The 16,879-nt window shown below is 35.3% G+C and overlaps 1 protein-coding gene across 1 annotated transcript in view; it reads left to right on the top strand.

The window, feature by feature from the left end:
- Window positions 1-16,879, top strand: part of HFM1 (helicase for meiosis 1) — a 105,201-nt gene that overhangs the window by 45,444 nt on the left and 42,878 nt on the right. The window contains exons 20-23 of the mRNA XM_023733415.1: window positions 948-1,028; window positions 5,666-5,757; window positions 7,383-7,489; window positions 7,585-7,632. Coding sequence (XP_023589183.1) covers window positions 948-1,028; window positions 5,666-5,757; window positions 7,383-7,489; window positions 7,585-7,632 — 328 coding nt within the window. The remainder of the gene's footprint in view (window positions 1-947; window positions 1,029-5,665; window positions 5,758-7,382; window positions 7,490-7,584; window positions 7,633-16,879) is intronic.

Below are 16,879 nucleotides of genomic sequence, written 5' to 3'. Positions count from 1 at the left end.
CACTGAACTGTGTATGTAGAAATTTTTGAAACGGTGTGTCTTTGGCTATGTGTATTTTCACCAAAAAAAAAAAAAAAAGGTTGAGAATTTAGAGGGTTGATATGTTGTGGGGTTGTTGACCAATGTCATGGAACAGCATGTGTGCTACTGTTTCATGAGAGAAAAAAAAAAAAAAAGCATCAGCTAAAACAATTGCCTCAAGAAAGTGGCAGATGGGGAGAGGAGAGACTGGTGTTTTTTGGAATTATCTTTGTAGAATTATTTGACTCTTTACATTTTATACATACAAATATTTGATAAGAATAAAAGAGGAAAAGAAAAATGAAAAAGAAATAGCAAAGTGGTTACTTAGACCTGAGGCAAATTACTTGCCTGGCCCACTCTATTCTTTAATTTCCTAACCAGGATATGAAAATGATATTAATACCCACTGTATTATGTAGGGAGTCCCTGGGTGGTGCAAATGGTTAAGTGCTGGACTACTAATCACAAGGTTGGTGGTTCAGACCCGCCCAGAGGCACCTTGGAAGTAAGCCCTGGTGATCTGCTTCTAAAGGTCACAGCCTTGCAAACTCTGTGGTGTGCAGTTCTACGCTGCACACATAGGTCGCCAGGAGTCAGCATTGACTTGATGGCAATTGACAACAAAATCAATTTGGAGGATTAAATAACATAATACGTGTATAGCATTTATAATGCTCCTAGTTGTAAATGTTATTTTATCATTGATTGTTATTTTTATTATTTGTATCATTATTATTATTATTATTAGAAAAAAATTATAGCATATTAGTTGGTTTTTATTTAAACGAATTTGTTCTTGCTGCTTAAGTAGGGATACAGTTCTTCCTGAGCAATTACACAGTAATACAACCTCAGCATATTTAATAATAAATTCTATTTTGCTATTTTCTTAAAATAAAAATGTGTTTTCTGTAATTGAACAGAATTATGTTTGAAGAATCTGAACGATTTATCATCTCTAAATTTGATAAAGATGGATGAAGATGTTAATTTCAAACCAACTGGTAATTTTTCCATCATTGTTAGTAAATTTAACAGTTGCTTACTTAAGAGTAAATTAAAAATTTGTTTTGCTAAAATTTGGATGATAGTAAAGTTAAATTGTGATCTCAGTTCTCTACAAGGTATCATCATTATTAGCTGTTAAAGCATGATAAGTTTACATAAGAGTCCTATTTATTAAATTATAAAGCTGCTTTTGACAGGCACAGAATTTTCCCTTACTAGTTCTGGTGGTTTTTTAGCAGAAGATTGAAATGTCCAAATCTTTGGGTTGCTTCAGACTTGTTATAACTCTTGTAGATATCCTTCTGCCAGTTCTTAATTATTCAAACATTGATTATCTGGATGGTTACTTAGGCTTCTTTTCTCTCTCGCTCTTTTTAATTCTATTTGGAGTATAATAGAAGAGAAAAAGAGCGCTTTGTAGTTTTTAGCATTGATAATTAGAAGTTTTGTGGGGTGTGGGGGAGATACTGACTTCATTATTCCAAATTAATATTTCCAATAAAAGGAACTTTACAGTATAAAAGTTCAGAAGTATAGAAAGGTAGGAAAAAAATCAGACTCTGGCTGTCTGTTAACATTTGGCATGTATCCGTTCATTTCTTAAAGCATTTTTTACATGCTTGCAATCACAGTTTTGTATCATGTTTTTGTATCAAGTACTATGCATGTATTATTGCATTTAATCTTCTTCACAACATAACCCCATATTACATTAAGAAACTAATAAAGTATGTCAAACATGATCACTTATCCAGTAAATAGGGGAATAAAGATTCAAACCAGGTATATTTAATCCCAACCTCATAATCACTATCTGTAATTATCAAACCATCTCTCTCATTACAGTGTTCTAAAGATAGTCTTTTTAAGTTTACTCTTTTGATAAGTAAGTCTTGATTTTTCCTGAGGTTTCAAGGGCTTCATTTCGTTTCTGCCAAGACATACAGTCATTTTTAAGACCGTTCTCAAGACCTGTTTTCTCTAGTAGGCCATCATACATTGACCATTCTCTTACATTTAATTTTCTCCATACTTAAGTTTGTACATGTAAATATTAGCATTACATTGATATTCCACTACTCGTCTGTCAGTTTGTCATACTGTGGTGGCTTGTGTGTTGCTTTGATGCTGAAAGCTACGCCACCGATATTTCACATACCAGCAGGGTCCCCTTTGGTGGGCAGGTTTCAGCAGAGCTTTCAGACTAAGACAGACTAGGAAGAAGGACCTGGCAGTCTACTTCTAAAAAAATTGGCCAGTGAAAACTTTATGAATAGCAGCAGAGCAATGTCTGATACAGCACCACAAGGTGAGCCCCTCATGTTGGAAGGCACTCAAAATAAAACTAGGGAAGAGCTGCCTCCTCAAAGTAGAGTCGACCTTAATGACATGGGTGGAGTAAAGCTTTCAAGACCTCATTTGCTGATGCGGCACGACTCAAATTGAGAAGAAACAGCTGCAAACAACCATTAATAATAATAATAAAAACATTGCCGTCAACTCGAATCCAACTCATAGCGACCCTATAGGACAGAGTAGAACTGCGCCATAGGATTTCCAAAGAGTAGCTGGTGGATTCAAACTGCCGACCTTTTGGTTAGCAGCCATAGCTCTTAACCACTGCACCACCAAGGCTGAATGTATGAAGTACAAAACTAAGAAAATTGGAAGTCATCTATAGTGAAATGGAATGCATAAAGATTAATATCCTAGGCATTAGCGAGCTGAAATGGACTGGTATTTACCATTATGAATCAGAAAAGCATATGATCTACTATGCCAGGAATGACAAATTGAAGAGGAATGGCATCACATTCATTGTCAAAAAAGAACATTTCAAGATCTGTCCTGAAGTACAACGCTGTTAGTGATGGGATAATAGCCATACGCCTAAGAGAATGACAAGCTAATAGGACTATTAGTCAAATTTACACACCAACCACTAATGCCAAAGATGAAGAAATTGAAGAATTTTACCAACTTCTGCAGTCTGGAATTGATCAAACATGCAATCAAGATGTATTGATAATTACTAGTAATTGGAATGCGAAAGTCAGAAACAAAGAAGGACAGGTAGTTGAAAAATACGGCCTTCATGATAGACACGATGCTGGAGGTCGCATGATAGGATTTTGCAAGACCAACGACTTCTTCATTGCACATGCCTTTTTTCAACAACATAAACGGCAACTGTAAACATGTACCTCATTGGATAGAATACACAGGAATCAAATCAACTACATTTGTGAAAAGAGACAATGGAGAAGCTCAATATCATCAGTCAAAACAGCGCCAGAGGCCGAGTGCAGAACTGACCATTAATTGCTCACATACAAGTTCAAGTTGAAGCTGAACAAAATTCAAACAAGTCCACAACAGCCAAAGTACGACCTTTAGTATATCCTACCTGAATTTAGAGACCATCTGAAGTATAGATTTGACCCATTGAACACTAATGACTGAAGACCAGACGAGTTGTGGAATGACATGAAGGACATCATACATGAAGAAAGCAAAAGGTCATTAAAAAGACAAGAAAGAAAGAAAAGACAAAAATAGATTTGAAAAGACTCTGAAACTTGTTTTTGAATGTAGAGTAGCTAAAGCGAATGCAAGAAATGGTGAAGTAAAGGAGCTGAACAGAAGATTTCAAAGGGTGACTCGAGAAGACAAAGTATTATAATGAAATGTGCCAAGACCTGAAGTTGGAAAACCAAAAGAGAAAACACGCTTGGCATTTCTCAAGCTGAAAGAACTGAAGAAAAAATTCAAGCCTTGAGTTGCAATATTGAAGGATTCTATGGGAAAATACTGAACGGTGCAGGAAGCATCAAAAGAAGATGGAAGGAATACGCAGAGTCACTGTACTGAAAAGAATTGGTCGACATTCAACCAATTCAAGGGTAACATATGATCAAGAAGTAATGGTGCTGAAGGAAGAAGTCGAAGCCGCACTGAAGGCATTGGCGGAAAACAAGGCTCCAGGAATGGATGAAGTATCAATTGAGATGTTTCAACAAACAGATGTAGCGCTGAAAGTGCTCACTTGTCTATGCCAAGAAATATAGAAGACAGCTACCTGGCCAGCCCACCAGAAGAGATCCATTTTACGTGCCCAATCCAAAGAAAGATGATCCAACAGAATGCAGAGATTATCAAACAGTATCGCTAATATAAGACACAAGTTAAATTTTGCTGAAGATAATTCAAAAACAGTTGCAGCAGTACCTCAACAGGGGACTGCCAGCAATTCAAGCTGGATTCAGAAGAGTACATGGAATGAGGAGTATCATCACTAATGTCAGATGGAGTTTGACTGAAAGCAGAGAATACCAGAATAATACTGTGTTTTATTGACTATGCAAAGGCATTCGACTGTGTGGATCATAACAAATAGGGATAACATTGGGAAGAATGGGAATTCCAGAACACTTAATTGTGCTGAGGAGGAATCTGTCCATAGACCAAGAGGTAGTTGTTCAGACAGAACAAGAAAATACTGAGTGGTTTAAAATCAGGAAAGGTGTGCGTCAGAGTTGTAGCCTTTCACCATACTTATTTAGTCTGTATGCTGAGCAAATAATCTGAGAAGCCAGACTAGATGAAGAAGAATGTGGCATCAGGATTGGAGGAAGACTTATTAACAACCTGCAATATGCAGATGATACAGTCTTGCTTGCGGAAAGCGAAGAGGACTTGAAGCATTTACTGATGAGTTATCAAAGATTACAGCCTTCAGTATGGATTACACCTCAACATAAAGAAAATAAAAATCCTCACAACTGGACCAAAAAGTAACATCATGATAAATGGAGAAAAGATTGAAGTTGTCAAGGATTTCATTTTACTTAGATTCACAATCAACACCCATGGAAGCAGCAGTCACGAAATCCAACAACATACTGCATTGCTCAAATCTGCTGCAAAAGACTTCTTTAAAGTGTTGAAAAGCAAAGATGTCACTTTGAGGATTAAGGTGCGCCTGACCCAAGCCATGGTATTTTCAGTTGCCTTAACTGCATATGAAAGCTGGACAATGAATAAGGAAGACCGTAGAAGAATCAATGCCTTTGAATTATGGTTTTGGCAAAGAACATTGAATATACCATGGAATGCTGGAAGAACAAACAAATCTGCCTGGAAGAAGTACAGCCAGAATGCTCCTTTGAAGCGAGGATGGCAAGACTTTGTCTCATGTATATGGACATGTTATTAGGAGGGACCAGTCCCTGGAGAAGGACATCATGCTTGGTAAAGTAGAGGGGTCAACAAAAAAGAGGAAGACACTCAACCAGATGGAATGACACAGTGGCTGCAACAATGGGCTGCAAGATGATTGTGAGGATGGCGCAGGACCGGGCAGTGTTTCCTTCTGTTGTATATAGGGTTGCTATATAAGTTGGAGCCGACTCAGTGACATCTAACAACATGAAATTGATTTTGTCCTCTAGTCTAGCTATTTTATATGTTATTACCTCCCTAGCCAACCGATAAGTTCCAAAGACTGTGTCTTCTTCATTTTTTATCTGTCTTTTGTGGCTGGTGCCATTAAGTAAATGTTTGTTAAACTGATGAAAAAGCAAGTTATGTCAGCTGATGGGAGTGATGTTAATTTGTCCGTCTTTTCCCACAGAGATTGGAAGATTGATGGCTTGGTATTATATTACATTTGAGACAGTGAAGAAATTTTGTACAATGAGTGGAAAAGAAACTTTATCAGATCTGGTAAATTAATTTTCACTATCAAATAAAAACATAATGATACAGAATAGAATAATATTGGAGAAACAACTGATTTGTGTGTTTCATGTAATTTAAGAATGAATGAACAGAAAGGAAAGCATTTCTAATAATGGCTATCTCTTCTCCATTTATACCTGAGATATGGAATATTTCTCTTTATATTTTCAGGTGTATCTCCTTATCAGAACTAACAAAATTATATACATACCCAAAGTAGGGATTGCAAGTAACTTTAGCTTATATGATAATGCTGATTACCTTGGTAGTGGCTGCCAAGTGTTATATGTTGAGAAAGATTCCAAGACCATGTGGCATGAGATGTCAGGGAAATCTAGCATGAGTGAGGGACAATGAGTTTTAGCATGTATGCTATGTATGTGCAACTCCTCCCCAAATCTTTTGCATCAGAATAGCAGTAGCATTTGAAATAGAATTGTATTGGTGATAGCCCAGAAAAAGAACTGATTGTGGAGAAAGTAGGAATAATAACAGGTATAAACAGTGGGAAAAATTTTGCAGCTATAGCAGTGAGTAGAACCATAGTCATACTGTTGGTACTTGGTGACCATATTGGTCCTTTCTCCTATTATTGGAGACATGAATATGAAGCAAGATATTTATAAAAGAAAATAATTATTTATTCTCAAATTTAAATAATATTTATTGAAAATATCTAAGTTTATTACTGTGGGTATTACACTAAAAATGTTGTTGTGTGCCATCGAATCAATTCCAACTCATAGCAACCCTATATGACAGAGTAGAACTTCCCCATAGGGCTTCCTAGGCTGTAATCTTTACAGGAACAGATCACCAGTTCGTTTCTCCCACTGAGTGGCTGGTGGGTTCCAACCGCCAACCTTTCAGTTAACAGTCACATGCTTACCCACCAGGGCACCTTACACTAAAAATAGCACAATAGAATTCCAGTTATTATTAAGAAGTCATATGAATGAAAATAGATTAAAAGAAGGTTTGTCTTTTCATGCAAATATTATTCTTAAATAAGAAGAAAATCAAGAGTAGAAAATATCCAATCATAACATTAACTCATCTGATCCTTTACAGCAGGTGTGGGATAATTAGAACAGGTGTTTGTTTCATTTTACAGATGTGGGAAACCAAAGCACAGAGAGTGCTTTGTCCAAAGTCATCTGGCAGAACTAGTCTCTAGAATTCAAATTTCTTGATATCTGAAGCATTCCTTCCATTAACAGATTAACTTCAATTGGGATAATGATTTGCAAACTACAGGTGATTAATTGTAGTAGTAATAGTAGTAACAAGAGCTGCATATAGTAAGAGTGCTTACTGTGTGGTAGGCATTGTGCTGAATATTTGAAATTTTACCTAATTAATCTTTACTGTATTACTGGTGTATTTCCAGTGTCTAGCACAGTGTCTGGCATATAGCAAGTGTTGACAAACATTTGTTAGTGAATGGATGAATCAAAGGTATAAGGCAGATTTTTAACACTGTTATGCTAATTGATAAAACTATGATGACCCAAGGCAGATGGAAAAACAAATAAATACTGAGAAAGAAGATGAGAGGAAAGAAGTGAAAAATGAACTTCATTAATTAGACAAATACTGAAATTTTATAGGTCACAATGATAGCCAGCTGCAAGGAATTTCTAGATGTCCAGTTAAGGATAAGTGAAAAGAAAACACTGAATACTTTGAACAAAGATCCAAATCGGGTAACTATCAGGTAAAAAAGTAAATATGTTTTAAATAATTTTTAAAAGCTTTTATTTATTTAAAATAAATAATAGTAAAGCTTTTGCTCTGTGTTTGTATTTACAGATTTCCGATGGAAGGAAAAATTAAAACAAGGGAAATGAAAGTAAATTGGTAAAGATAATTATTAAATATCTTAAAATACTCACTATAGATTCATGATTCTTATTTATAAAAGTTTTTAATATAGTTTAAAACTTATTTTAAATTTGTTTTCCTTAATAAAACAATAACATATTTACATAAAGTTAAGTAGTCTGAATGTACATGTGAAATTAACTTCCAAAAACTCTGACTTTAATTAAATTTGGTGATTTGTGAATTATTTTTTTTGTCAACAAGCATTGAGAGTGTGTTCTGTTGAGGTAAGGTGGAGGACAGAAAGAAGATAAGCTTCTCACCATCCATCAGGAATTTTCAAACTAAATTTCATGTATATAAAAATAATGGACAGTACAGAAACACATGTAAGAAATGTCTGTTGAGTGGTGATGGCATTCTGGGAGAGACACATAGTGAAAGCAAAAATGTGAATGTAGGAATGTATATATGGGATGATTATTTTGCCAGGAATGGAAATTTTGAATAGAGGAGTAGTCATTGGAAGAGTAAACTAAGGTTGCGCGGTAACATGGGACTTTTACTCAATTTGTAATCACAAATGCAACACTTTTCTTTTCTGCTGTGATAAATATTTGGGTTTCTGAGTACTTAGACTTTAGTTTTAGAATCTTTTGATTTAAAATTTAGACTCTTTTGATTTAAATGATGCACTTTCAGGTGATAATATTTTTTTTTTTAATGTGGCTCAATAAAACTAGTTAGCTAAAGAATATCTTTTTCCTCCTTAGCTAGAGGAGTTCATTCTTTCTTTGAGATACTTCCTGCCATCTCATTGAGTTTTATCTCCGAAATGCTTTAAAGTCTATGAAACAAACTTCTCACTGTTGTATACAACTTCATTAGACAGATCTCTCGGTTGGACACTGAAGTTAATCTTCTGTTTCTTAGCTCTATTTCTTTAGAAATTCAAATATCGTTAGAGATCATAGAGACGTTAGAGATCATATAGCCCAGTCCCCTCATTTTACACATGAAGTGAGTGATGCCCAGATAGATTGTGACTTGCCCAAGGTTATGTAGCTGTATGGAGGACCAAGCTAGAACTACAACCCAGGTCTCTTGATTATCTCAGTATTTTTTTTTCCAGTGTACTCTGTTGCACCAATTATTGAGTCCAATAAAGTCTAGTTTGTTTTCCCCAGACATCTTCTTGGGAACATTTTATTTGCAACTTCAGTGCTTCTATTAATCTTACCTTAAATTAGGTCATATACTCTTTTGATTGATGCTGTCAGATTTAAAAGTTGATGACTTTATAATTGTTTTCATACATATGCAGTTTCTACTATATAAATGGGATCATACTATACTTACTGCTTTGTGTTATATCATAAAGATCTTTCTATATCAATACACATACATGTCAACCTCATGTATTTTAATAGCACGTTTGAATATGTTATAACTACTCCCTTAATGATAAAAATTTAGATGGTTTCCAACTTTTTTTCTATTGCAAATAGTGCTGAGATAAATTTTCTTGTACATACACCATGTTTTCAAGGTTTTCTGGGTGAAAGATTATACATGTGCAAAAATTTGAGATATAATGCCAAGTTGCCTTTCAAAAAGTCTTCTCTGAGTTACGGTTGCCACCTGCAATGTAGAAAGAGTGACTATTTCCATACAGCTTCCTCAGTACTTGTTTTGTATCGTGAAACTTTTTACCGATCTGATGAGTGAAAAGTTATGTCATATTTTTAAATTTGAATTCTGTTAGGAGGGAATGTACGTATTACTCAGTTTTATTCAAAAATTTTAAATTGTTAAAAAATTGTACATTAAATTAGTCTATTCCTTTATGCTTCTAGGTTTTGTGTCTTGTTTGGGAAGATCTTTGCCATACTACATTTCTTAGGGTTAGGTTCAGCTACACAAAAACAATAATAAAATAACAATAGCAACAATATGCTATTTTTCCTCTCACATAATAGACAACTCAAGGTAAATAGTCTAAAGCAGGTATGGTGGTTCATGGTCTCATCAGTCTTTGGATTCCTCTTTCTGATCTGCTAGCCTAGCTCATGACTTCTATTCTCAAGGTTACCTCATTGTCCAAGATGACTGCTGGAGCTTCAGCCATTACATCTGAGTGCCCTCTCTCTTTTCAGTAAACTTTCTGTAAATCCTACATAAAACTTTTTTCATTGGGTAGGACTAGTCACATGGCTATATCTAAGTATTAAGGAGACTGAGAAATGTTTTGGTAACAGTGTGCCTAGATAAAAGTTGGGGTTCTGTTATTAAGAAGGAAAGGGAGAATGGATGTTGGGGTAGGCAAAGCAGTCTCTGCCATACATTCCAAGATTTTAGGACTTTTTTCCTATCATTTCTTCTAATTTAAATAATTTTATTTTTATCAGATTTTTCATAAGGTATGTGAAGTTAGTTTTTGTATGTGTTATGAGTTAAGAATCTAATTATTTTTTGTTCCCAAAAGATAGTCAGGGTTGTTTGATAAATGTGTTGTCTTTATCTGTTTGCTGACTTGAAATACCACCTTATCATAAACTAAATTCCTAAGAAACTGATTCTGGACTCTTATGTACTGTTAATCTATTTTCTGTTGCTGTGACAATACTACATTGTTTTACTTGTTATTTTATTGGACATTTTCTTATCTGGTGAGGCAAGTCTCCCCTTATTGTTCCAAAAAATGTGTTTGGCTATTGTTGCACGCTTCCTCCTATAAACTTTAGAATCAGTTCATTAAGGTCTATGAAAAGTCCTTTTGAAATTGACTTTGTAGATTAATTTGAGGAAAAATTCTTTTGACAATTCTAAAGTATCTACGAGTATCATACCTGTCTCCATCTTTTAGATCTTTCTTTATGTCTTTCAGTGACGTTTTATAATTCATCATTTAGGTTTTTATTTGTTAGATTTATTTTTAGGTACTTTATGGAGTTTGATATTGTGAACAGAGTCCTTTTTTTCCACATCACATAATGTTGTATTTTATACTTGGTTACTGATGGTATATAGGAAGGGTACTGTTCTTAAAATTTTGTTTGGTTTATCTGGCCTTCTCACTCTTAACAGTACTAGCACTCCTTCAGTTGATTTCCTATGTAGACAAGCATATTATCTATAAAGAATGATAGGCTTATCTCTTGATTTCTAATAGTTATAATGCTTTATTTTTCTTAGCTTACTGCAGATTGGAATCTCTAGAATACTGTTGTCTAGTTTGAGACAGCAAACATCCTTGCTTTATTACTATTTTTAGTGGCTACCTTGCCAGTGTTTTACCATCAAGTGGCTTGTTGTTGGCTTCTGATTAGGAAGTTTCCTTTGAATATTAGCTTACTGAGGTTTTTTTCACCATCTCTTAGAGATCATATGGTTTTTATCCAGTTTTTTAATCTTTTAATGTAATATATTGTAGTAATAAATTTTTTTATATTGAACCATCCTTTTATAGGTCCTGCTTGGTCATAGTATGTCATTTTTTTAATGTACTGCTGGATTTGATCCCCTCATATTTTATTTAGGAGCGTGCATCTCTGTTAGTACGGGTAGTCCCCAACTTAGGAGGTATTCAACTTAGGATGAACCGCACTTACAACTGTCATTTTTTTTTTTTTTTGATGTATTATTGTTAGTAATATGTACTACATAAAATGTTGCAGCTCATAATTTTCTGATATTATCATTCTTAGATGTTCACTCACAGGTGTTCAATGTTATGATTTACTGTTCAAAACACTGCCATATAGCAGGCTATGAAAACTAAAAAAAAATGAGTTATCTGGCTTACCTCTGAACTGATTTATGATGGAGTAGTTGCAAGGGAACCCTGTCATAGGTTGGGGACTACCTGTAATTGAGAATAGCTTATGTTTATCTTTTTATTCTTTAGTTTTAGTGTTAGGGTTATCTAGCCTTTTACAATGAGTTGAAAAACTTACCATCTGTTTTTTTTTCTGTACTCTGGAATATTTACATACCATGTGAATATTCTGTTATTAGGAAGTTTGCTAGAACTTTCTCCCACAACCTTCTGAGCCAGTACCGTATGGGAGACTAAATCTTTGGCTGCCCTTTTTATTCCTTTAAATTCTGGATCATGGGTGTACAAAATTGAATTAATCATAATCTTGTGTTTAATGGCACATAGTTATCATTGGTCCATGCAAGGTCCTTGTTTTCTTTATTTTATAAATTTTTTCTACCTCATCCCTCATCTCTACTTCTATTTCATACCATGCTATGTGTATATACTCTATATGTCATTAATATTTGTATATCCTGGAAAAATATATAGTATCTTTTTGCATTTTTGAAAATTATATAAGTACTGTTTTGCTAAAAGAAACTAATTCTGCTTCTTTTCTCATTCAACACCTAGACTTATGTAAGTAATTTAAGTTATTCCTTCTCATTGATGCATAATGTTTCATTTTATGCATATCCACATTTTACTCATCTGTCTCCTAATGATAAATACTTAGTTGACTCCAGCAACTTGCTACTATCACCTAATATTTTCAGGGCTTTGTGAAGGTAATTAACTTCTCTATGTCTGTTTCCTCAACTGTAATGCCTGCAATCACGATACCTACTTAATAGGGTTGTTGTGAAAATTTAACATATACAATAGTGACTGACACATAGTAGTGTTCAGTATATGCTAATGAGGATTCTTTTGTGATGTTATTAATACTGTAAGTGTTTTGTGTATGATGAGAGATAGATATCCAAGTTTACTTTTTTCTATATAGTTAGCCAATTTTTCCAACATTATCTACCAAAAAATAGAACCTTTCTCACTGATTTATGATTTCACCTTTCTCATACTATTAAATATTAAAACGTGGGTCTATTTATGGACTCTCCATTCTGAATGTTGTTTTGTTGGTCCTGTGCCTGCAGTGCACTATTTTTGTTACCATGACTTTGTAGTATATTGTAACATCTAACAGAGTGAACCTACGGTCTTTAGTTTTCTTTTTTTTTTTTAATCGTTTCACTAATGAGGTGAATTAAATTGGTAGATTTTTTTAGGTTGAACCAGTTTTTTTTTTCTTCTAGTATGAAATCTCCTTGATCATGAAATATTTTATTTAATATGCTATAGGTATTGGTTAACGTTTTATTTAATTTATGTTTATAAGTGAAAGTTTATAAATTTCTCTCTTTCTACCTTCTTATCTGGAATCAAGTTGTAACTAAAGGATTAATATCAGGCTTAGGCTGATTTAGGCCTTCCTGGGAAATGTCCTCAGGATCTATTTTCTCACAATATCATTTCCTTGGAAACTGCAGAGTTAAGATAAATGTGGAATGTTTTCTCTCTCCTGTTTACTGTGAATCTCCTGATCTATGGAAATAAATCTAGTTTAGGAGATCTGTGAATTGGCTTATAGGACTTTGCCATGCGTGGCTAGCATGATATAAAAGATTGGTGAGAAGCCAAGGCAAAGGCTTTTCTGCATCTATGGTGACCCACACACACTTTGACTCACATGCCCCAGGTGGGTAAGGGTGAAGGGCAGAGAAGCAGTGTGCTCGAGTAGGTGCTGGGACTTTCAAATGAGTTGAAGGTGCTGTGCATGTTGTATTACCTGACCTGTATCCTTCTATAAAGTAAGCAAAGAGGATTTGCTGAAAGCAAAGAGGACTTGAAGCACTTACTGACGAATATCAAAGACTACAGCCTTCAGCATGGATTACACCTCAACATAAAGAAAACAGAAATCCTCACAACTTGATCAATAAACACAACATCATGACAAACGGAGAAAATACTGTAGTTGTCAAGGATTTTATATTACTTGGATCCACAATGCCCATGGAAGCAGCAGTCAAGAAATCAAATGACGTATTGCGTTGGGCGAATCTGCTGCAAAAGACCTCTTTAAAGTGTTAAAAAGCAAAGATGCCACTTTGAAGACTAAGGTGCTCGTGTCCCAAGCCATGATATTTTCAATCACTTCATATGCATGTGAAAGTTGGGCAGTGAATACGGAAGACTGAAGAAGAATTTATGCCTTTGAATTATGGTGTTGGTGAAGAATACTGAATATGCCATCAACTGCCAGAAGAACGAACAAGTCTGTTTTGGAAGAAATACAGCCAGAGTGCTTCTTGGAAGAGAGGATGGTGAGATTTCATCTCATGTGCTTTGAACATGTCATAAGGAGGGACTAGTCCCTGGAGAAGAACATAATGCTTGGTATGGTACAGAGGGTCAGCAAAAAAGAGGAAGACCCTCAATGAGATGGATTGACACAGTAGCTGCAACAGTGGGCTCAAACATACCAACGGTTGTGAGGATGGCGCAGGACCATCAGTGTTTCATTCTCTTATGCATCGGGTCGCTATGAGTCATAACTAACTGTACGGCACGTAACAACAACGTAAAGTAAGTAAACATAGTATTAGATTAAAGCCTATTATATTTTGTGAGTTTGGTTGCCTATTTGAACCCATGCACAAGGTTATAGTAGCCTCATAAAGTGAGTTGGGCAACTCTCTCTTTTCTCCCTCCTGTTTCCCTCCCTTCTTCCATCCCACCCTCTTTCAAAGTCTGACTTTGAATGGCTTGTGTACTGTATAATTGGCTCTGTGTTTCTTCAAAGTTTGCAGGTAATTGCTAATTTTCTAAATTTTTTTTAATGGTTATTGGTCTTTTTATCACTGGAGCCCTGGTGGCACAGTGGCGAAGAGCTCAGCTGCTAACCAAAAGGTTGGCAGTTCGAATCCACCAGCTGCTCCTTGAAAAACCTATGGGGCAGTTCTGCTCTGTCCTATAGGGTCACTATGAGTTGGAATCGACTTGACAGCAACAGATTTTGGTCTTTTCATGTTTTTTGTTTGTTCTTGTTTCAGTCTTGATGTTTTATATTTTCCCAGAAATGTATTCATTTTAGCTGTGTTTTCCAATGTAATGGCATATAATGGTTCATAATACTCCGTTATTATATAATTAATCTTGATTATTTCTGTAATTATGTCTACCTTTTTCATCTGTGTTTTATTTGTACTTTTTTCCTTTTTTGCTTAATCCTACCAGAAGTTTGTTTATACAGTTAGTATTTTCAAAGAACTAATTTTTATTTTGCTCATTTTGGGAGGTGGGTCAGTGCAACCCCTGTGCTCTCATCTAGCCTAGCTAAACAGGCACTCTTCCTGTCAGTCTTTTCCTGTTTTTTTCTGTTCTGTGGTGATATGGAACATGTTGACTGAACCTAGGGCAGAGTAGGAGAGGAAGGGGTACAACTAGAAAATTGTCTCCCAGTTGGTCCTGCATCCATGTTCTCACTCTTCTCACTCTGTACTGTCTTTGTGTTTCCATACGTTGATCTTAAGTTTTTCCTCCTCCAAGGGATTTCTCACATTTTTGGGTTAGATTCTGAGATCCATCCACCTCCTTCTCAGATGTTTGTAAAAATATGTTTGGGTTCAGGGCAGAGAGCCACTAATTTCTCCTTCAGCTTTACCTACTGAATTTATTTCAATGATCATAGTTTAATTTTACAAGATTTCCAGTTGACTTTCTAAAATGTATAGGATATTTCTAATATCTCTGAAAATATTAATTTTATAAACCAGTGATATTAATTTTGAAACTTTTTCTGTATGCACTATTAACTGTTTCTCAATGGGTAGTTATTGATTAAGATTGTGTGTCTTTTTTATGGTAATGTTTTTTCCAAAAATATTCATTGTTTGCTTTTGTATTTGCAAATATCTTTTTGCCTGCCTACTATGTTACATAGTATTTCTGATGACTGTGGGGGGAAAACCAGTTAGATTTGCTGCCGTAGAAGTGTGGAAATAGCTTGTAGTCTGAGAATAAAGTCTCCTCACCTCTCCTGGGGGGTTGGCAGCTATCTGGAGCACTGCTCTGCCTGTGTGGCTTTAGTGTCCACACTCCCTGCTCTAACCTTGCAATATATACCACAGCTGCATAGTGTTTTCCACAAACTGTGAGAGAGTATCAGCGGCAGAGTAGCCTGCCCGCTCAGAATACAGCATTCCAATGAACCACGCAGACAAATACTCCAAGACCTTCTTTCCTTCTTGATCCATTGATTCTTCTGCATTGTATTATGCATGATCTCCTCCAGTTTTGTTTTTCTTCATAGATTTGATCCTGTCTGATTTTTAAACTTAAACTTTTTGATCCACCAATTTCATGTGCCATCTTGATCCCATCTCTCAGTTGTTTCTTTGGGCATTTTTATTTTATGTTTAGACAGCAAAAATGGCCTCAGTAACTTTTTTCTCCTCTCAAGGGAGAGTTGAATAGCTTCATAATGCACCTTTAACTCTTCTTCATTTTAAGGATTTCTGCTTTTTCTATACACAGACCTATTCTGACCTTCCTTTTATTAAGTTGGTCAGGGACAGAAGTTTTTCAGGAAATTCTCGTATCATTTTTATTTGTTTGATAACTGTGGAAGCTGAGAGCAAGTCTTAAATGGCTCAGCAATTGATGATAATAATTAGTAATAACCATTTCTTGAATGTTTACTGTGTTCCAAGCACTACCTTAGATGCTTTATATTCCTGTGGTAGAAATTACTAGCTCACTATTTCAGTATCTGTTCTCACTCAGGAAAAAAGATTACATTTCCCAGCCTCCTTTGTAGCTGTTGTGGCCAGTGATTCTGATTTGGACAATTAATTAGGTGTAGGCGGAAATGTTGTGTTAATCTTCCTTGAAGGCTGCTTAAAGGAGTCAGGTGAGAAACAGGGCATCATTTTTCTCCTCTTCCTCCAACATGCTGCATGGAATGAATATGTAATGGCTGGAGCTCCAGCAACTATTTTAGACTATCAAATAGCTTGAGGATGGAAGCAGAAATATACATGGCAGAGCAGAAATATAGAAAGCGTCTGAGTCTCTGGGACTTGTGGAGCAATCATACTAAGTCCTGGACTGCCAAACTCTGATTTCTTTTACACAAGATAATAAACCATTGTGGTTTAAACTACTATAATCTGGTCAAGGTTGAACCTAATCCTAACCAAATCAATACTTTATTTCTTTTAATTCTCACAATAACCCTGTTTTAGTCATTACTTAACTACAATGAACAGAATCCCCAACTCCTGACACTATGCCTGGCAGTCAGTAGGAACATAAATAATATTTGTCGATTAAACAATTTGTATTGTTTTTCTGTACCTTGAAAAGAAATAGTAAAGCCAAAAAACAGAGATTTATTGGTGGAGAATATGACAACAGCTTATCTGTGTTGAGTTTCAGGTAACTCATTTGATCAAC

This window comes from Trichechus manatus, unplaced genomic scaffold (genome assembly GCF_000243295.1).
Source record: "Trichechus manatus latirostris isolate Lorelei unplaced genomic scaffold, TriManLat1.0 scaffold00058, whole genome shotgun sequence".
In the NCBI taxonomy this organism is placed as follows: domain Eukaryota; kingdom Metazoa; phylum Chordata; class Mammalia; order Sirenia; family Trichechidae; genus Trichechus; species Trichechus manatus.
Note: the sequence above shows the minus strand (reverse complement) of the source record. Positions and strands in the feature narration are given on the sequence as shown.